At 47.5% G+C, this 22,461-nt stretch overlaps 1 protein-coding gene across 1 annotated transcript in view; it reads left to right on the plus strand.

The window, feature by feature from the left end:
• Window positions 1-22,461, plus strand: part of ERI3 (ERI1 exoribonuclease family member 3) — a 124,091-nt gene that overhangs the window by 19,728 nt on the left and 81,902 nt on the right. Inside the window, exons 3-4 of the mRNA XM_026853750.1 lie at window positions 2,408-2,467; window positions 4,695-4,786. Of these exons, the coding sequence (XP_026709551.1) occupies window positions 2,408-2,467; window positions 4,695-4,786 (152 nt within the window). The remainder of the gene's footprint in view (window positions 1-2,407; window positions 2,468-4,694; window positions 4,787-22,461) is intronic.

Here is a 22,461-nt window from a genome sequence, read left to right on the forward strand (position 1 = left end):
CAACTTGAGGCCATTCCCTCTTGTCCTGTCGCTTTCTCCTAGGCTAAAGAGGCTCATCCCCAGCTCTCTGCACCCTCCTTTCAGGTAGCTGTAGAGGGTGGTAAGGTCTCCCCTCAGCCTCCTCTTCTCCAGACTAAACAATCCCAGTTCCCTCAGCCACTCCTCATAGGACATGTGTTCCAGACCCTGCACCAGCTCCGTTGCCCTTCTCTGGACACGCTCGAGTCATTCAATGTCCTTTTTGTAGTGAGGGGCCCAAAACTGAACACAGGAATCAAGGTGTGGCCTCACCAGCACCAAGTACAGGGCCAAGATCCCTTCCCTGTCCCTGCTGGCCACGCTATTGCTGACACAAGCCAGGATGCCATTGGCCTTCTTGGCCCCCTGAGCACACTGCTGGCTCCTGTTCAGCCAGCTGTCAGTCAGCACCCCCAGGTCCCCCTCTGACTGGCAGCTCTCCAGCCACTCCTCCCCAAGCCTGTAGCGCTGCTGTGGGTTGTTGTGGTCCAAGGGCAGCCCTCGGCATTTGGCCTTATTGAAACTCCTACAGTTGGCCTCAGCCCATCGCTCCAGTCTACTTTGGGGTTGGACTAGATGACCTTTAAAAGTTCCTTCCAGCCCAAGCTACTGTATGATTCTATGATCCTTTCCCAAAGCTCATCTTTCAGCCACTCCTAGAGGTTTGATTTGTGCTGCCCTCTGAGAGGTAGAGCCAGCACTTTGCAGTAGGTGAGCTGTCCACCTCTGCCAGGGGTATGCATGGAGAAGAGGATGGCAGGAAAATCAAAAACCAAGCCAGTGAGCTTTAAAAACTGCTCTAAAGAGCTGTGCATTAATCTCTCAAATCTATTTGCTTCTTATAGTATGGGAAGTCTGTAGGTAGCAGCTGTTACCCAATTAAAATACAGATTAATATAAAAACAGTTTCTGGAATATAAAAGAGTATCTACGTCCCTCCACTTCCTTAAAATTCCACCTCATAATGGCTTGATGAACTTGAGAAACCCACCTAGAGGAACTCTGCATTCTTAAAATTAAAATACTTTCCCTAAAAGGTATATATTACCATTCCATGGAAGTCACTATGCGAAAATAATCTTTTCCCTTACAGCTTATTCAGTGAGTCAGGTATTTGGTATTCATTAAATGTAATTACAGTTTAATTGGAGTTTAATCTCTTTTTTTTTTTTTTTTTTTTTTCTAAGCCAAGCAGCCAAAGAAACGTAAAGGTAGAAACATTGAGCTTCTTTCAGTTGCCACACATTTAATAAAGGAGAGCCCTGTGGTTTGTGAGAGGACTTATGTTTTACAAGTAGTTTGAGCTGGTCTGCATGTAAGAGTTATTCCTGAGGAGGGAGGGGGGTGCTGTCAGCACCTTTCAACAGCTTCTGGAGGCACGGATGTGTGTGCAGGCAGCAGGGCATGCTCCTAGGCTGTGTTTGACCTTTATTTTATGAAAACGTGTGAGATGTGTAGCTTCAGGAGAGTGCCATATGAAGTGAAATCCTGTAGTGTGCACTTGTTTTAATAATGATTTTTTTAATTACTTGGGTGCATTGATGGCAAGCTACTGACCTCCAATATTCAATATGTTAAAAGACAGTTTTGTCAGTTGGAAGGCAGACAGAAAAATTATCTATTTTCCATGTGCCTCAAGCTATCCTGGGCAGACACAGGCAGAGGCCCATGAGACTGCATCTTTTTATGTGTGTGTCTAGCTTTAAACAGCCAAGCAGTCCGGGTACAGTCAGTAGGACTCTCTGTTGACAGGACCAGTTCCTAAGGAATCTCCTGAAAAACAGAGTAGAGCAGGGTTCTGGAAGAAAATGGTTTTCTTCAGATTTCATTCAGTTGTTATACAGAGGGATGCTGCAGTGGAGTGTGGGAAAGCACACGTGCTGGCTGCCCGGCATGGGGAAGGATGACTGGGTCCGCTCTGGTTCTCACCAATAGTGGTCTGTTCTGTTCATCTAACACTCTGCAATTTTTCGTGTCACCACGATAGCAGGAGAATGAACAGAGACCCCAGTAGTTAATGCTGCTTGTGGAATTCAAGGCAACATCACAACTGGTGAAATGCATGTTGAGAAAGAGCATTTCAGGAATCTTGCTGGTACATGAAGTAGAGGGCACCACTGCTCCCCAGGTGGATCCTGCCCTGCTGAGTTTGCTGGTTTATGGTGTGGGTAGGACCCCTCCTACATTTCTGTGTGTGGGATGAAGCTGTGCCCTTGCCTGTGGCTGGGGAGCTGCCAGGGTCACTCTGCTGTGTCTGGCTCCTCAGCAAGGTCCATGTGGGTCACAGGAGCATGTTTTGGTTGCAGCAAGATGGACAGGAGAAGAGACCTCTCTAATGATCTTTTGAGTGCTCCTCTGATACCTGCTTTCTGTTTGTCTCTCGTTTCAGCTGACTGGGATTATTCAAGGCATGGTGGATGGGCAGCCAAGCCTCCAGCAAGTGCTTGAGGTAAGCAGAGTAACCTTTAGTTCCTGAACTCTGACCTCTGGTCCTGTTGTCCGCTCTTCATCTCTTTCCCTGCACCCTCCCCTTGCTGAGAATCGAACCGCGTAATTTGACTATGATTACAGCTTCATTAGAATAACATTTGCTGTCACGTTGGTGACACACTGCTGAGAGTATTGAACCATTGATCTGTCATCTCCAGCTGTTCATGTCAAGGGTGCTGACAAGATATCCAAACTCCTGCCAGTAGATAGGAGAAAAGGCGATTCTTGCTTGAGCCAGTTTTAAAGCACCAAGACATTGCTGGAGACTACTGCTTTGGGAACTTCTGCCTTCGTTTTCTTTCACTTTATTAAATTAATTTTTTCTACCTATTTAAATGCTTAATAATACATGTAGTATAGAAAGAAAATGCTTCTGAAATCTAATCTAGAGGATATGCGAATGCAGATATAGCCCTAATAATGCCATCTGCTTAATGTTGAATTTCTACAGCATTTAGGGCTTAATTAGCTCGGAAGTATTTCTCCATCAATAGCTTTTGTTGGTAGTCAAATAGTGGAGGAAACCTCCTCGAGCACAGCCTGCTTGGGCTGCAGGTTGGTGTTCGATGCATTGTGTCTGTCAGGATTTCCACTGCTGTGTTACCTAATTGTTCCTAATCAGAATAATAGCAACAATTGCTTATCTGAGGAAATCAAATTAAAGGCTTTAAAATCCTTCATGGAGACAGCACTTCATGGGTGCTCACATCAGGGAGTTTAGAAGGCTTACCGCTGCTGTCCCTTGCACTGGGGAGCCTTGTCCGGGGCTGGCTGGAATATCCTGGCAGCCCAAGGGAGGCAGAAGTGTGGCTGAGAGGCTGGATGCTGCTTTGGGGGAAGCTTTACCTCAGGGGGCTGTTGTGCAGTCAGTTGCAGAAAGAAGCACCATCCTCTGCGGGAAAGGCTGAAGCAGTGACACAAGGCTGAAGATGGTGCTCTGTGAAGGTGACATCTTGCATCCATGCAAACCCCCAGCTCTCCTTGGTGCTCTCCAGAGAGCAGGTAGTGGTGGTGTGTGTTTGTAAGCATACGGATGCCTGTGCCGCTTCCCCAGGAAAGAGAGCCCTCTTTGCCTGAATGGGTGAATGTACATCGCCACTGGAGTATTACAGAAAATGGTTCATTCTGTTCCTACAGGAACTTCTTAGAGTGTGGAAACATTTCTGTAGACTTTTTTTGGACTGAAAATGTGTTCATACAGCATCATGTTTCTAGATTAAAATGAGATTTGGATCAGGCAGCTTCTGGTGCATGCTAGTTTACTCAGGAGCGGAAGGTGTCAAGCGAGGAAAAATGGGAGAGATTTCTCTTGCTGAAGCAGTGAAAATGCTGCTAGTGAGGCTGCATATAGCTGCTGCTTGCCTGTCACCTGCCACTAGAAGATTTTGGGCACATCATTTGCTAGTTCTACCTGGAATAAGTATCTATGCAGGGGTTTTACTTGAGGTTAGTTCCTCCTGGCTTGTCTCCAAAGCAAATGTGCATCCTCCAGATTAACACGGCCCATTTCTGAAGTGGATCCAGAACATCTGGCCCTATGAGAAGTTGATCAGGAATAGGGGATTCACTTTAAATCCACACTGTACCCTGAACAAGCACCTCCCCAGAACTGTAAGGAGGAAAGAGACACAGCCTAAAGGGGAAGGGGACATGTGGCTTTTCTTGTTACTGCCACACAGTGCCTGTGTGTGCCCAGCCCTTCCATTTCTCCCCCTCTTCTGTACCCCTTTGGAGCTGTATGAGTTGGAACATGTGAGAAATGTTGTAGGTGAGAGATACTGTCCTGGGATGCCCATGTTTTCCCCTCACTGGAGGGGTTAGAAGTTACACTCACAATGAGCTGATTTGGTACGGGGAGAAGAAAAGTGGAGGAGGAATGCCAGGTAAGAGTGTGGTTATATCGTCCCGTTAAAGCAGCATAACTTCCATCCCTCCACAAGCAGAGCTGCTGTGGTGTCTGATAAGATCATCTCTGCTCTGGTTGCCTGATGTCTCCTATCAGAAATCTTCAAAGGTCCAAACGTGCTGTTGTTGAGATGGCAAGCAAAGAGAGACGAGAGAGAGGGAGAGGGTGGATAAGATCACAATTTTCTTCTCTCTTGATTGCAAGCAGCTTATCTGAGTTTAACTGTTGTGGCTCGGCCTGTCTCTGCAAAACTCATCCCCTTTTCTTGCCTTCCTTTCAGAGGGTTGACGAGTGGATGGCAAAGGAAGGCCTCTTAGATCCCAGCGTCAAGTCGATTTTTGTGACCTGTGGAGACTGGGATTTGAAAGTGATGTGAGTATGGAAGGGGAGGGAGATTTTTCTGGGCTTTATTGCTCCATGCTTGCTTGTAGTGTGTATGTCTTTGTCCTTACAAGCCTCTGACTGTCCCTAGTCTTTTTTTCGTAGGAAAATTGTTGTTTGCCATGAATAATTGGTAGTGGAGGGTGGCTTAAGAAGACGGGTAGGTGCTGGGTATAGTGCAATATCACTGCCTAGGATATTCCCTATAGCAAATGAATCATTTCAGAACCCCAAGAAAGGTTTAAACTGGAGCTTTGTGATGTTTTATCTTTTATCCAATACACTTTTCAAAGGGATGGGTATTCCTGAGCACAACCATGGAACTCTGTACAGCCAAATCAAGCAGTGGTCCTTACGTGACTTCCACATGCAAGGCTTTCTCTCTGTCATCTTAGCACACTAACTGGATGCGAACCACACAATAGTCTTCCAGAGAGTACAAGCCATGTCTGGCATGCTTCATTGGTGTTCTTATTGTTAAGGTCGTCTTCATCAGCTGGATGACGGTGGGGGACCGGCACTGGGATCTGCAAGTGTCAGTGTATGTGTGTGTTTTGTTATGAAAATAGCTAGGCCACCAACCTAAAAATGTTATTTTAAAAAAATTGAGTTAAATGTCTAAGAATTAGATGAATCTAATCAGTAAGGTGTTTTCAGATGAGTGTCATATTGTACTGAATTCACTTGGATTCCTATAATATCGCTTCAGCTTTTCATTTCTACATAGTGCTGCATAAAGACTCCTGTTGTTATCACACAGGTAAAGCATGGGCTTGACACATCCAATGCTAAACTGACATCCACAACTCGTTAGTAGTGTTACTTGGTTTTCAGCATGACATTGGTTTCCCCAAGTCAGAAGCCTAAATAAACTGCACACAGCCTCGGAGCAATCAGCACCAGTTCTTCCCTGCAGAGTGGTCTTTGTACAGTGGCAGCTCCTTGCCTCTTCTTGGTGTGATTAGTGAGACATGAGATATGAGGATTGAAGCAGTAGTACAAGTGCTAGTGGAGATGAGAGATTTGCCATGCTCCAAACAGGAGTGTGGTATGTGAGCTTTTGAGTCAAAATCTGGCTCTCTTCTGGGGTGGTGTCCAGAGCTGGTATATGTTGCCAATTCCTGTGTTACTGGTTTAAATTAAGATTGAGGCTTATTTTTCTTTATATATCATGTTTAAACTTTTATTAGAGACTAGCACAAAGATAACTGCAGGAATGTGCTAAACTTCTATTTTTCATCTGTTCTCTTTCCTCAGTTTTTTACTCCTATATTGCTCTTCTGAGAGTCCAGTTTACAGCTTTTGGTGATGGTTGTGAGAAACAGAGTTATCTTTGCTCAAAGTCCATCTTTCCATCTCTTTCACAGTGGGGATAACAAGGTTCCCAGATAACGACATCCTAACTTGGTGTCTGTGTGGAGTGGGCAACCTTCTGGATTTTTTGTTTTGTTTGTTTTTTTCTTCAGAGCTCTACAGTGGGCAAATAGAAGTAAAGATGAGCCCCATTTCTGGTGAGCCATAGGGGTTGTGGGTGAGCTGATTCAGCAGGACTTGCAGTTCTGGAGCAGAGATCCTCAGTTTGCCATTTGCATTGGTCTCTCGCATGGATTGTGCCTCACTAGTCAGCTGGAACAGAAGACTCCACTCCTGGCCATGAGGTTGCAGCAAGTGGTTCATTTCTCCCTCTTCTTTTAAAAATTTTTTTTAAACCATTAACTTCAGAATTCAATCCTGAAGCATCTCCAGGGCAAAGCAGAAAATACATTTTGTGTTTCCAACCACATGGATAGCGGGAGTCTGGCTGCAGCTGCTTGGTGAGTAGCACATCACGCCTCCGTCGCCGATTGGGTGCCGCAGCGTGTAGCATCACATCTGATTAGTGCTGTGCCAGTGAATGAGGCTTGAGTGAGGACTCCCTGCCAGCTCTGACTTGTCTCATTTCCCATTACTTTTATCCGTCACCACAAATGCCGAGTCTCCCTCCTGAACTAATTAAGTTTGCGTGTGTTTAGACACATTGCCAAATAGGGTTTAGCAAAGCAGAACTGAGCATCTCTTTTTAAAGAGGGAAGGCAGAGAGCTGAAACAAGACTGCTCAGGCAGGGAGATAGAGCCTCAGAGATGTGGAACATCTAAGAGATATTCCAGGGAATCACCCCATGCTTCCCTACAAGACTTGTGGTGTAGCTGGTGCCCTTTGATACTGTGTTGAAATCACACATTGGGCATAGAAAGCACTGGGACTGTGGGAGGGGAGGCACTGCTGCTTGTCCACACTTGGAGGAGTGTGATGCTGGAGGCATTGCGTGGTAGAAACCCCACTGAGTTCCAGACTAATTCAGGACAATCAGGTGAGTGCAGCACTTCCTGACTTAGGGAGCAGCGATTTGGGGCAGGATCGTTCCTAACTCTGCTGCTTCTTTTCTCAGCTTCCTTAATAATGACAGCTGCTTGCGCAGCTGCCTGTGAAACAAGCTGCAGTTCTCTTACCCAGTGTCTTGTGTGGTTTGGAGTTACTGTCCTCCATTGTCCTTAGCTCATCTGTTGGTGGGACACCACGCAGCCTTGTTCCTGGCTTCTCCACCAATTTAGTTTGGCTTCTGTCTGCATGTGCTGTTGAAGAGCAGAGACATGGTAACTTCTGGACAGGCTTGTCTATTGTGAGTGCTTCCAGTAGGTGCCAGGGCACTGGGAGGCACAGTGTGATGAGAAAGCTGGATGGCAGGAGGAATCTACAAGCCTGTCAATGGTGGATGTGAGGACAAGGTGGGGAGATGGTCCTGTCAAAGCCAGGAGTTGCAATATGTGTAGCATTCCTAGCTCAGAAGCACCAGAGGTATAGGATTGTCAGGGTACTGCTCTCTGCTGATGGTGTGTGGCAGTATCTGAATCTGCAGGATTCAAATGGAAACTCAGCTGCTAAAGGACCTGTGAAGCCTCTGCTCAGCTCAGAATTCTTCAGGGAATGAGGCACTTTGTGGCTACAGACTTGATTTCTCTTGAACATTGGAGCTTCCCTGGAAGATCACAGAGCTGTTTGTCTGGCTTCCCTCTGACAAAAGGGAGCACTAGTCACAGGGAGTGGGCTGCCCAGAAGAGGACATCAAGCATCTGGGAAGGGCTCATGGAGGTTCAGCATGAGTTGAGGTCCTTGGCCATGCCACCAAAGGCTCTGTCATGGCTGTGGTGCACCATCAGAAGGATAGTCCCTGTTGAAGGGACTAGGTTGCTGTTGGAGAGAGCCCATTGCACAAGAGGGCTCAGAAATGGAGCACTGATCCTCTGTTGGCTGTGCTTGGATCAGCCAGCTTTCAGCACTCGGTGTGTGTGAACCAGGCTGGAGTCAGGGAAACAGCAGCTCTCCTGCCACCCCTCCCCTTCCCTCTTGTTAAGATGCAATTTCTTTAATGAGGAAAACCTCTTGAGTAGGAACATCACCTTTCTGAAGGCTTGTCCTGACAAGGCAGTTCAAGCCGACAGAGTCGCATATCAACTTCAGCAAATATCAGTCACTCATTACAGAGACTCTTCTCCCCCCGCACCCCCCAGCAACACCCCTCGTTCCCAGACAAGGGAATGAATCACACTCCTGCTCTTGAATACATCATGACAAGTCGTGGTTCTAATGAGAGAGGGCCATTCATTCTGGGTGGAAAGTTCCCTGTGTCGACACAGAAATGTTATTAATTAAAGAGAGCTACCTGAAGCAAAAGATGAAAGGAGCACCAGACCTGCCAAGCTAAAATATGAGTGGGGATACAGCCTCGTTAGGCACACGGTCCTCAGGCCTGCGAGTGCTCAGCGGGAGGATTCCTTTAGCCTGTTGCAAGGAGCTATCCTCCAAGTTTAACAGCTCCAGGGATGGATTCAGATACCTGGCATAGTCTGCTTTTAGTGCTTGGACCTTATCCTGCACCTAGGATGGAACTGCCACTACTCATTAAGCAACTTGCATTGATGTGGTGTTGGGTGGTGAGGGTAACGTGCCTCTGAAGGGCTGAGGGAGCCGCTGACTGCAGGAGACAGTTTTAGTGGAAAAGAGGGTACTTGGTGTCTGCAAGGGTTGAGCCCTTGTAATGTAAGCTCTTTAGTGTGGTTTAGCTCCTCTGAAATGTCAAATTGCCTCCCTCCGTGTATGGAACCGGTTTGTCGGCTCTTAAGCACAATGTGAATTAATCTTGGCAACTGAAGAAGGTTTTTGCTGTGTGTTCATAGCTACAGAGCTGAGATACAGTGAGGTTAAGTGATATGCCTATGGTTATGCAGGCAGGCAGAGGCAGAGAAAAGAGCTGAAGCCACATGTGCTGCATCTCAGACCTGCACCTTAATGTCGAGAGCATCAGTTAATCCTTCTCCTTTCAGTTTTGGATCATTCTACACATGCACTGAACATAGGTAAAAATGAATGTAGGCTTTGGTCTGTATATCTCTGACCTGAAGATGCTTGTACTGCACTTACTGTGGCTGATCAGAACATACTAATTTATGTCTTTGCAGGAAACTACTGCTTAGAAGTTTTTTATTTTCTTAAATAAGTGTTAAAAGGCAAGTACTGTCTAATATAGTGATAAAACACAGTGAAGTGTCTTGAAATGTTTATAGCCCTTGGTGTTCTTCCTAGGTTGCATATTAGTAAATTCTGAGCAGTAAATTATACCATTGCTTAATTTTATCTTACTGTTTTAATTCTTTCTTTGCAAGTTATGCAAGCTGGGAGGATGCTTGCCTTCCCGGACCAGCTCTGAGTCTGGTAATGGGTTGGTCTTTCCAGCCTTCTGTCCTGGAGACCTGGTTTGAGATCAGCCTTAGGTCATGAATGAAAAAGGATTGATGGTGTTAGTGACCCTTGTGCATGCTGTTCTTTATCACAGGACTGAGAGGGGGTTGGTAGTCTTTGCTTGGGGGAGAAATTGCAGACAGCCACTAAATGGAGTGAGTGGAGCCACTTGGGTAGCTGTGAGGAGAGGCGCAGGAGAAGTTGTAGGTTGGGCTGGTTGGGTGGCACCAGGACAGGAGGTATGTTCAGAGGGTGGCTTTGAGAGTAACAAAGAAAGAGCTGAAAAAGGGAAAGTTAACGTAGTAATCTATGTTTAAAAATAATAAACCGTTTCCTTTCTAGCTAAGATCTTTGGATTATCTTGTTGTTGATTTTAGTGGGGATCATTTTGCTGACCAAACCTATCATGTATCTCTTCACATGGTTACACTGGCTGAAGGAAGAGGGTGGTATGAACTACAGTGCAGGGACGGGACTGAGTATCCAGGGTCAGAAACCTTTTGAGTCAGCTTTGCTGATGGAGTTGTTCATGTAATTACATCCTAAAGTGCTTTGCTGCAGCTAAGCAAGGCAGCCTTGTGAGCATGCTCTTCTCTAGCACTTACAGGGAGTAGCACTGACCCCATTCACTTCTGTGACCCTGCAATCCAGCTTTTTATTTTTAAAGGAAATGATATCACTTTATTTGCAAAACAAATTTTGGTTTTTAAAATTCCCCCTCTGTACACTCTTATTTAAAATGAACATAGTACACTTGACTTTTGTTATCCTTTTGCAGTGATTACCCTGGCTGTTTCCTGTTCTTGCCTTTGTTTGAAAACTGTTGGTTGCATGAGCTTCTGCAAGTTATGTTGTCCGAGATGTGTGACTCTGGGAATGCCTTTGGGTTAAGCTTTGGACGTAGAATCTTTGCATAGGGATCATCATGCAATAGACTATCACCTTCAGGTCTGCTACTTTTCTGGCGTGTCATAGCAAAGACATTTGTCATAGTCTGGGCTGTAGTGGCCACAGATTTATTGAGCTGTGATACCAGACTCACTCTGGGGAGCACAGACACTGCTGCCTTGGAATTGGGACCAAAAAAGTTGGAAGCAGCATGAAAGATGATGGAGCAGCTTAGAATAAATTTAGAGTGTAGGGGGGAATGAGACAGGCATTGCATCAAGTATTTTATTTCTAGCACTGAACTGTTGGGATGGGGTAATGAATGGAGAAGGTGGATTTTACATCCCTGGGTAACTCAACTCAAGCTGTGTTTGGAAACAGTCATGCTGAACTGAACAAGCTGCTGGTCTCAGTGTCATCTGCTCATACAGTAAGGAACCATAATTCCCTCTGCAACAGAAATTGCTAAGGTGAATTCCATGTCCAGTGTTGTAATGAATTCAGGCAAAACGGCTTCAGAATCAGTGGGTCTACAATTGATATTTGGTAAAAAGCACACCCTGGCCTCTGTATGAGACAGCCCTCTAATAGCAACTCAACACCATGGTTATCCTGTGCCCTGGGGAACTGAAAAGCTGGTTGGCTTGGGGACTACAGAGGATAAACCACTGAAGGGCTGTTTGCCATCTGAGTTTTCTTGTCTACAGCATGTGTGGAAAATAGGATTAGCTTCACAAAGTGTGAATTTTCTTTATTACTTCAAAAAGCTTAATTTTTCTAGCATTAGACAGATGTAGTGTTTCGTGGTGGGGCTAAAATGTTAGCTGTCTCCCTTTGGATTCCAGTTCTTCTGAGCTGAAGCAAAGCAGTTGTGTGTTGGCACCAGTGCTGCCCTCCCGGTGGCTTGACTGGGAGTGGTGCTCTCATGGCTTCTCTGCTTAGAGAGCTCTGCTTGAAAAGTATTGCCAGCTTGGGAGCGGCATCCTTCCCCTTTGACTTGTTCTATTCAAGCCTTGTGTGAGTCGGTAGCTTTCTTGAAAGCATTTTATTTTGTTTGCATGTTTGTTTCCTGTTGGGAGCCATTTTCCTGGATGGGTTCAGTCGCTTTCCTCCTGAAGCTCCTGGCTGGCAAAGACCTACTGGGCCATCTTGAGGTCATCCCTGGTATTTTCCCTCCAGCGTATTCTCATGTGCCTTGTCCAGCGCCTATCCTGAGGAGTGGATGATTGGGTGTGTGCAAGACTCTCAGGAGGATGCCAGAGCTGAAGACTAACTTTTTGAGCTGTCCATTCCATGTTGTCATCACCTTTTTCCTGTTTGTTTGGCCAAGGTGCTTCCCATCTTTGGGGTGCCAGGCTGAGGGGTCTTGTGCTCAGAGATTGCTCTGGACCAGGTGTTAGTAGTGATGTGAGGCACATAGAGGTGGTACTAGAAGAAAGAGCACAATAGAGGAGTTGGGGGGAAGAAAACTTAGGAAGCAGTGCGATGTGCTGGCAGTGCTGTGTGCAGGAAGCTTGTGCTGCCCATGCTGCCTTGGTCCCACCAGCTTTGCCTCTCTCTGAGCAGGGCTTTCTCCTTCCCCCTGCCCAGCACCTGCACTCTAGGTCACCCTTCATCTTTCCTCTGTAGGTGCCTCTTGGTCATCTCTAATTTCCCTGCTTCAGTTTTTCCATCTGAGTGTTGAGGCAGGTCTCTGTGCTGACTGGCCGCCAGCATGCTGGAGGTGTCTGGGGACCAGCTGAGTTCAGCTCCTTGTCTCTGCCTGGAGTCACTTGTGTCCCTGGCAAACCAGGCAGAGGGAGGAGGCTGGTGGGAGGTTGCCAAGACCTTTCCTCCAGCTCGCTGTGCTCCCAGCTCTGAAGAGAACTGTTACATTTTATGGACCATTTAGCTTCCCAATGGTGATCCTAATTCTTCACAGCATGTATGTGCCATTTCTTGGTTATTAAAAGGACCCCTGAAAAGGAGCTGCCCTCTGAGTCAGTGCTCTTCCATGCAGTTAATTGCAGGAGGGTTTTGCTTAGACTGTGAGGTTTAATATTTCCAAACTCTCCCTGTGCTAAGAGGGTAAATTAATACCCAAGTCTCCCTGCGGCTGCAGGGACTGACCCTTGTGTGCCATCAGTAAGCAGGCAGGAGAAGAATGCTTCTGCCGGGAGTAATTCAAACTTGGAATTGCTCTGGAAGAAGTCCGCTTGCTTTCTGCATAGAGATCAAGGGTGCTTTAAGGGCTGGCTGGCCAGGTGTTTCAGACTTCCATCTCTATATCCTTATACTGTGTGGCAGTTCAGGTGCCAAAATAGCTTCCATTCCTTGAGGGCCTAAGCAAGTTCCACACATACTGGAAAAGGAATTATTACCTTGGACTAATAGGTTCAGCTGAAGGATGGATGGCTGTGGTTGCACAGCAGGTGTGGGATGGATGGATGGATGGATGGATGGATGGATGGATGGATGGATGGATGGATGGATGGATGGGAGGTGGTTCAAGGGGAGGTTCTTGTCAGGTCACCGTGGTGCATGTGAGAAAACAGAGGTGGCAAGCAATTAGGCTGTGTGTTTTGGGTGTGAGGAAGCTGCTGAGGTCCTCTGGCATTGTGAAATGCCAAGTAAAATGTTGCTGCCACGTGGAGCACAGCAATGTGCCAGAATTAAGGAGACGTGTAGGGAGAGCACATGTGGAGAGTTAGTGTGTGTGAGGGTGATGGACTTAGGCAGAGGTTTGTCATCAGGGTTGCCATGCTTGGGAAGTGCAGTCTAATGGCAAGACCACATGAAATGGGAGCTTGCAAGGAGAGTGCTAAAAGTCATCAACTGCTAAAGTTTTTTGTGTTTGCTGGAGGCCTGAAGCAAATCACTGGCTTAAGGGGCTCTAAGCACCTGGGTCTTGCACTGGATTTACGGGTAAGGTGAAATTAGGAGGAGGCTAAGTAATTAATTCCTCTTGCTGTGACCAGGATGATTCTGACTTGCCACTTCTCAGAAGTTTCTTCAGAAGCTGGTAAGGACTCTGGTTGTGAAACCCAGGAAGCAAAGAGGATCCCTGGGTGCCTGACAATTCCTTTTCTCTGCTGGTTCTTTCTCGCAGGCAGCCTCAGGCTGCCTGTCTCTTTGTTAAGAGAGTGACAGCAATGTGACACCGTGAAAATAATTACTAACAAATCACGGTGGTGACTGCAAACAGCTCGCTGTCTTCAGAGGCATGTCAGGGAGCATTAGAGCAGGGCCGTGGGAGCAGCAGAGCGGCTAGGGGCTCTTTCTCTGCTCTAGGCTGAGGGAAGATCTTCGGAGACCTTTGGTGCCTGCCACCTCCGCATTATTCCCTTCTCATTGGCTTTTTCTTTCTTTCCTCCCTTCCCTGGCTTTGCTATCAACAATTATGCCCATTAATTGCACAGTGAGTTCAGGAAAGCTGAGAATGGTAAGACTGGGTTTCTGCCTTCCCCGGATTCAGCAACCAGCAACAGAGCAGTTGAGGAATTTCTGGACGGATATCATGGGCAGAAGCACTTCCAAGCTGTGTTTCCTATGTTGCAGCCCATGTGTGTTGCCCAGGGCAGTGATGTTTATTAGCTGTGTGCCCCTAGGTATTCATGGGCTGCAGATACAGTTAAAGAAAGGCCTGTGTCCTTGTCCTTGGGAGCCTCCAGTCTTGGTGAACCTGAAAGTAGGTTTGTATTTCTGTAGATCATCAGCCAAAGGGTGATCGACTGGCATTTCCAGCAAAAAGGTGGGCAGAGGAATGAGACATCCTTCCAGGATGCAGTAGGGACGGTGCTGATCAGTGTGGTTGAAGCTGGAGTGAATATGATCCTTCAGAGAACAAACGGCAGACAGATCATGGGTGAAGAAGGTGGTTGATACCAAACAGAGTAGCTGGGGGAGCTTCTGCAGGGATGAGGCTGCTGTGGCAGTGTTGGAGTAGGAGCCTTTCTACAGAGCTACACGAATGGAGTGTGAGGGGAAGCTCTCTATAAAGCCTCTCGTTATATTGTTGTAAAGCTCCCTCCAAAGGGAGGGTCTAGCAGAGATACTGATAAGAAACTGCAAAGCAGCTGCTGACTGAAGGGTCCTTCAGCAGCACCGATAATCAAACCCCTGGGCAGCCTCTGAGAGGGAGCTCACAGCCTCTCCTGGTGGTATTTCATTCTCTGGTTTGAGAACAAGCCGTGCCATTTGGCAATTACCCACGCAATTTGGCAATTTCCCCTGGAAGGAGAAGCAGAAGGTGCGCGTGGGAGCCTGCTCCACCGAGCAGCCCTCTTTTCCCATTCCTCTAGTTACTCAAGTGATTTTTCCGACTGTCACATCTGTAAATAATGTTGCTGGCGTATCTAGCTAGATGCAGAGTGGCGATGGAGGGGGGAGGGCTTGCGCTGAGGGTGGCTGTAACAGCCCCTCTCCCCAACTCATACAATATTTATGCAGGGCTGGGAGTCGGCGGCACTGACCTCTGGGTCGTGCTGTTAAACAGCTCCCGCAGCCCCTGCATCCTAATTGCTGCACTTGTCCTTTGCTCTGGAGGATTCGCTGCTCCTTCTCTCCAGCGAAGCAAATACTAATGGCAGCTTGTGCTTGGAGGTGGGGAGCAGTCTCTTCCCCACAAGGAAAAGACAAACTTCTTTCCCCTTGTGCAGATACAATTTGCAGCTGCACAGAAACCTCTGCTTGGACCCTGTTACACAATGTGCCAGGCTCCCAGCTGCTGCAAGCCTGGAGGCTGTGCCAAGAGCTTGTGGAGCTTTTGTGTGTGTAATTTTGGGTTGTGTATCATCAGAGGGGACAGGGAGGGGATTTACCTCATCCCACTGGCCTCCTGTAGGATTTCTCTTTTCCCTTTAGTGGGGAGAGAAAAGGGGCAATCGCAGAAGTAATTTGAGAGAGTAGACCTGGTTGATGTGGTGCCAGAGGAGGGCAGAGACAGTGCCAGGAAAGAAGAGGTATTCAGTGTTACAAGATAGAATAGCATGTTTTCTTGTAGATAAATGATATGATTCAGTGAGTGGGAAGAGATGATGCAGAAGGCTGGAGACCCTCTATGTGGATGCTCCTGCCCGCCTTGCAAGTGATACAGCTGTGGCTGGAGTTGGAGAGGTTTTTCACCTGGCAGGCAGGAGCTTTCAGCAATTCAAGTGGTTCAAGAAACCCAAAAGATAAAGCTCTTTGTTAGGGCTGCCATGGCTTTCCCCCATGCCGTTTGACTGGGCTCTGTCCTGCTTGAGGCTTCACGTCGGGTGTCTGTGAGTCCAGTGACCTGGCTGGCCGCCCACGTCCCTTATCCTGCCTTCCTGAGCTGGCAGGTCCCCTCTGTAACTGGAAAAGTGCTGTTTAGACTGGAGACTAATGGCCTTTAAGTGACATGATTGTATTACGTTAAGCGTCTATAGGCTTTACCATTAGGCACTAAACAGTTTATGACTCATAGCAGAGAAGCCCTTGTCCTGAAGAGTTTATACGCTAAATAGTCTGGACAGGCAAGGCACGGAAGAGGAAAGGTTTCCTCCTGCCTGTCTCACAGCAGGTCTAAGGAAGGACTGGGACAAGATGTGTCTTCTCAGTTCTAGAGCAGCGTCTTGCTCTAGACTTTGCATGCTCCGGTTTCCTGGGGAGAAATACTTCTGCAATGGGAGTTGTGCAGTGGGAGGAGAAGCACGTTTAATTTTAGCTTAGTTTTTGTGCGTGTTTTGGTTTTGAGGGGGCTTAGACACGATGCCTTGTGGGTGCATCCATTGCATCAGAAATATTCCTTCACTTAGTGTGTAATTACAGTATGCTGCAGCAGGAGTCTGAATGCTCCCTCTTAAAACAGCTAGTATACAGAGGACTTGGCAACTACTAAATTTGTGTCTGTATGAAAGACTTTGTAAGAGACCATATAGATAGAGAAAGGACATGCTCTGTGTAATCAGGCTCCACTGCAGTGTGAATCACAGAATAATTTAGAGATCTCTAATCCAGTCCCCTGCTCAAAACGGAACTACCTTCAAACTTAGATCAGGTTGCTCCAGGGCTTCTCCAGATGAGTTTGAATGTCTCCAGGGGAGATTCCACCACCAGTCTGTTCCAGTACTTCATTACCTACACAGCGAAGAGTTTTTCCTGAAGACAAATTGGAAGTTCATCTGCTGCAGCCTGTGGTCATGATGGGTGACTTTCACTGAGAACATGCCTGTGTGGCAGATGTACCCAATATCTAATTTTGTGCACTCCTATTCATAAGATGTTGTATTCAGTAAGCAGATGGACTGTCACAGCAAGCCAGTGTGTAGAAATCTGTTTTAAGGGGTTTTCATAGTGTCAGGTTCCCAAGGCTGGGGGGGAGCGACCCAGACTTGGAGACTTTCCAGTTTCTCTTTCCTTGGGAGCCGTGTCATGCATTTCTGATGTCAAAGGGAAGTCCACCCAGTCATCCCCCCTGTCTGGAAGGGCTGGTGAAAGCATTTGCTGTACCCCTTCACTGATCTGGAGGACTCAGTGTGGAGGAGTGCAGAGCTTCTGCCTGCTGCACTCCTAACCTCAGCTGAACTGTGGAGCCAGCGAGCTCTGGTTTCCTGCATGGTAATTAAGTAGTTATTTAAAAATCAAAAGGCTCAATTCTGATCCTACTCTCACTGGCTACTTACTAACTCCAGGTAGAGTTACTCCAGATTTACTCCCACATGCATAGCAGCAGAATCAGGCCCAGTAAATAGAGCTATGAATCTTTTTAAGAGAAGCTGTTAAGCAGTAACACATAGATTTATTGTAGCATCATGTGTGTGCAATTGTTGATGAACATCTTCTCTCGGCAGCTGAATACCTGCTGTGTTACAGCCTTGCTTTTAATGTTGAGATAGCATCTCTGCCAGTATCTAGCTGACACACAGACAGATACCCATAAAAGGGCCAGATCTCTCATGGTGTTAAATGCCTTCATGTTTCATTAAGGTTGATGGCAGTGGAAGGCACACAGTGCTTTGCAGGATGAGCAAGTCACAATGAGCCACTTGTCCTGTGTCCTTTTTGGTGGAATTATTTTCCTAGTCTATACATTGCTCTCATTGCAATCTGGGGCGACAGCCTTTTCCATTCACAGGCTAGCTGCTTGGAAGGTATGCATGTTGAGGTTCTCCCAGATTTCTTAGTACCCAGCAAAAATTTCAAGAGGAGGGATCTGGCTGTTGGCATATGATGAGTGTTCAGGCATTTCAGCCAGTGCTGCTGTGAGTCCTAAGTGTTAAGGCTTGCAGCTTGCCTTTTAAACTTCTTAGGCAGGAATATGCCTGGTAGAAAGAAAGCAGCACTGTCCAGAATGGACATCACAGAAAAAGAAATGAAGGTCTGAAAGTGCCAGGTATTAGCCTCGCCGCTTAGCCTGGGTTTTCTGGCCTCATTACACTAATCCAATTAAAGATTGATGGAAAAATATAACACACACTCCAGTGAAGGGGTTTGTGTGGCCACTGCTTTCCTTCCTAGGCAGCTGGAGTGGTCCTAGTTATCTTGTGCGTCACCACACCTCCCTGGGCCCTGAAGACCCACTGGTGCCTCTGCATGCCATGATGTGTGCTCTTCTCCTGCATCGTGTCTCTCTTATTACTAATGGAGCATGGATGCATTTTAGCTGCTGGTCAGCCCTCATTAATATCCAGAGATGACAGGTTGACATTTGTAAAGAAGACTTGCATTGACCTTCATGTTGTGCATCAGTGCGGTTGCTGTGCGGTGCCCTGTGCTGGATGCTTCTTCCTGTGCTGCCTCGGGAATGCATTTGTGTGAGCAAAGGGACGGGCTGCTCTGTAACCCTTTGCTGCTGCTGGGAGCACAGGCAGTACAGCTGGATGTCTCTGCATCCCTCTGTCCATGCCAAGGACTGGTCCCTGTAGGGCCTCCATCCGTCCCAGTGAACGGGACGAGTGTTGGGGTTGCACTTGTGGCTCCTTGTGGAGGTCGTTATTTGGGTACTGGGACCTTAATGGAAGACAGCTTCATGCTGACAGCGACATCCCGTCTGCTTCTTTTTCCTGGTTCCTGTCTGGGGATGCAGCAGAAGAAAAGGCTGCACTGTCCAGGCATCCTGAGTGCTGTCAGTTGCCTGTCTGTCCGCCGACCCACCCCATCCCAGCTTGAGGACTGCTGCAGCCCGCTTGGCAATGACATTTATTAACAGAGGGGGCTTTGAAAAAAGGCAGGCTGCTCCTGCAAAGGCTCCTCTCTGTAACTCCGTCTCCTCCTCTCGCCAGCCCGTCTGAGGCAATGGCTGCTCATGTTGAAATTCATTAGTGTTTCCTGACAGGCGATGGAGGCTTGCTCTGTCTGTTGCCACTTCCCGGCTCTCATGTCCCTGCTTCACGCATGCTGATATTTAAAGCTGATGTGTGGCTTGTAGGCTTGTTGCACTGTGACAAGTTTGGGGGAGGTTGAGAGAACTGAGAAGGTGTAAGGAAAGCAAAGAGGGAGGGAGATGGGACCTGTCTAAGGGTTTCTGTGAAAGCCCAGGGCTTTTCAGACCCTCTCCAAATTCATTGTCTTTTCCACAGTTACTGCTTGTGAATTTTAAGTACAACCATGCTGGGGTGGTTTGTCCTGCACTGATGGGGGGCAGAGGGGGATGGTGCCATAGTTGTGCTCAGTGAGAACAGGGTGCAGTCACCTGACAAGGGCTTATCCAGCAGGAAGCAAGGGCAGATGGGCTCCTCTGGCCCCTTGGCAGGTCTGTGGGGCTAAGAAGCATGTGAGTGGGGAGCCGGAGGTCTGGCAGGGGGTTCATCCCTTCTTTGGACAGAAGCGTGAGGGGGAGACTGGCTCAGCTCCTGTCTCTTTGCACTGAGTGGCATAGTGACTCCAGCACTGGGGAGGAGACGTCTCCTTGCCAAAATCTTGGGTTACACAGGAAAGCTGCTCCAGTCTAACTTGAATTATTGGGACTGGGAAGTTGGGGTTTGGGGTGGGTTTTTTCTGGAGGTATGTGTCAGCATGCTTATTTCCATAGGTTGCAGGATGGTTTGGGCTGTGCTGTGTGCCTGGGGAACCCTGTTCATGTGCAGGTGCTGTGACATAGTGCTGTCAGAGCCCTTCTGGCCCAACATCTGTGGGATGCTCCTGCAGCCTCAGTGCACTGGAGCAGGCTCTCAGCCCTTTGTGTCCCCGGGCCATTGAACCCTGCTGTTTGGGACTTACTGTTTTAACGAAGTTAGGATCAACCTAAGGCTGCCTTTTTGGGAAGGTGTGGGTTTACCTAAATTGCTTTAAATTCTCAACTTGGCTTCAGCTCCAGCCAGGTTCAGTGCAGACAGATGTGGCTTTGCCTGTCATGGTGCTGTTTCTCTACTGAAACATCTCAGGTGCCTTAGCACAGGATGTTACTCCCTCTCTAGCTTTCTCTGTTAGGAGAGGGCACCCAAGCCTTCCTCTTGACATGGCAGACATCCCACCCCACGTCAGAACAGAGCAGCACCTCTGCGCTTCATGGTCCAGAACAACACCTTGACCAGCCTTGCTTTGAACTAGGGTGCAAGGCTTGAGATGGTTTGACAGCTCCTCTCTTTGGCTGCCACCTTGTTGCTGTTGTATACTGCAGCATCCAAGCTTCCTCCAGGCTTTCCAACCCTCCTTCAGCAAAGGATTCCCAGGGCAGGAGCCTGCCTGCCCTCTCCTTTGCAGCTAGTGCAGTGGGGTTGGCCGGGACACAATTAAAATATTCTGCATCTCTTACAACACAAGGTCTCCAGGGCATGGATTTTTTGGAAGGCTGAGACCGGGTCTATAAAAAACAAGATTTAATGTCCCTTTATCTTTCCCATAGAGGGACTTGTTCTTTTAACTGGCTCAATATCAATACACCCAGTGTGTAGAAAGTGGCCCAATTTCTTTGTCTCCTGACATCCTGAACCCAGAAGCAGATGGACATTAACCAGCTCTGATTAGTTGGGAGAATCAAGCATTAATTTTTTATACGCCAGGACCACCTGAGTGACGGAAATCAATTATGGCTGCCCCTCCCCCTTCCATATTAATGTGGTGGCTCTGAGCAGAGACGGAGGAACCTGTTGAAATGAGAAACCCCTATTTCTTAGTTTGACCCCCTAGATAATTAGGGTTAAATTGATATGCTATCGCACTGGTGACACATTTTATCTGCCTCTGTTTGTACAAGAGGATACAATAGTGGAGGAAGGACCAATTTGTGCCCTGCTCTAGCTAACCAGACCGAGATAAAAGGTGTCACTAGTACGATAACGTTCTTGCCTCATGCTCCTTTATTGTTGCTCAATTTGCCTTTTTTTTTTTTTAATCCTGTTCTTTTTCTTTCAATACCCTTGGTCATATTTTAACTCCATGCCATCGCATAATGACGCCCTGCTAAATGTGTGTGGAGATAGGCAACTCTGGCTGACAGCCTTCCCTGATAACCGAATTCCAGCCCATCCATCACTAGGCTGCTCTCCTTAACTTAAGGAAAGTGATAACTAAAGCAAGGCCGTTTATCACCGCCAAGCTGTGTGCTTCTTGCTGCCTTGGAGAGAGCCAGCTTCAACAGGAGAAATGCAGCCATGTCACCTCGCCTCCTATTTGCATCCCGTTCATCTGCAGGCCCCATTTACCCAGCAGAGTGGAGGAGCAGGGCTGGATGGAAGTCAGAGCCTGGGGTGGTGAAACCTTTCTGAAAGTGCGGCAGAGCTGCTACTGCTGACCATAGTCCAAAGAGGACTTGGACTTGCTTGGCTGGTGGAGGAGAGAATGCTGCCTGATGTCACTTGCTCTTTGCCCAAAGGGAACCTGCATTTGGGAGTCAGTGGAGGTTGTATGCTCCCATCTCTGCTGCTGGAAGGACAGACTTTATCAGAGATGTGTTGGGGGCTTGAAAATCCCACAGACATTTTCAAGTTTCTCTGTATCAAGTGCAGTCATACCTGAACCCACAGCCTTTGGCTGATGGGTTGGTTTTGAGAGTCAGCTTCCTTCCCAAGGGAGCTTCAATGTTTGGGGAGGCAGAAAGACCTTGGTCAGAAACAAGGATCATGGGATGCTGAATGTTGTGAAATGTGCCTCCTTTACCTGAGAGAGGTCCAAATCCTGAGCTCTTTGCTTAAGCAAAGCTGCCTCCAATGAGAAACGTTGACTCTTGCAAGAACAACCATACTGAACGTAAGAGTGTGTTTACCAAATGAGCTCTTCAAGTGCATGGTGGCCCTGATAAATGGAGTTACTTCTTTAGAGTCCCTAGCACTTCTGTTTCCCAGGAGAGCGACAAATGTCCCTTGTTCACTCCAAACTATAGAAGATGCTGGAGAAACTCCTGCCTGGTCACCAGGCTGAGAAGTGATGATGAGCTTGGAGCTGGGGAAAAGATGTTGCAGGGGTGTTTTCCTTCCTGTAGCTACCTGGGGACTTGGCTTCTGTGCTGTGAGAGCTTGTGGTTCTCTGTGCTGGGAGTAATGCATACACAGACTAGACCAGACCCATATGGCAATCCTTTGCTAAAGGCAGGTGGCTGTATCTCTGCTGGCCTGGAGCAACAGGCCTGCATCTTCCAGCTCAGGAAGCTGAGCTTTGGTCTGTGCTGCTGACAGGCTGCCCAGGTTAAAGCATGAGCTTAGGTCTCCTAGTGCTTGAAAAACTTGGTGAAGTCTCTCTGGTGCTAATGTGAAAGGAGGGGAGCACAAGTGTGGAGGGGGAGGGGGAATGTCCTTAGGTCACACAGCTTCACAGGCAGTTTCTGGGGTTGTTACTTGTTTGCAAAAATGCGTCATTTATTTAGTTGACATATTTATTTGGAGCATTTATTTTCTCCAATTAAAGACCCACTGTCCAGCGCCCAGGGCATACTGCCATCAGTCTCAGGGTGGAAGCAGAACCAGATTGTCCAGTTTGCTGGGCCTTTTGGTCCCACAGGGATGGGAATGTTTTAGATGTCATTCATTGCACTGGGTGGTTAGCTGTCAATTCCTGTGGCTAAGAACAATGCTGTACTCACTTCTTCTGGGCACTATCCAAATATTAGGTGAATTTATAATTATTT

This window comes from Athene cunicularia, assembly GCF_003259725.1.
Source record: "Athene cunicularia isolate RWA chromosome 8 unlocalized genomic scaffold, athCun1 chr8_part1, whole genome shotgun sequence".
NCBI lineage: Eukaryota > Metazoa > Chordata > Aves > Strigiformes > Strigidae > Athene > Athene cunicularia.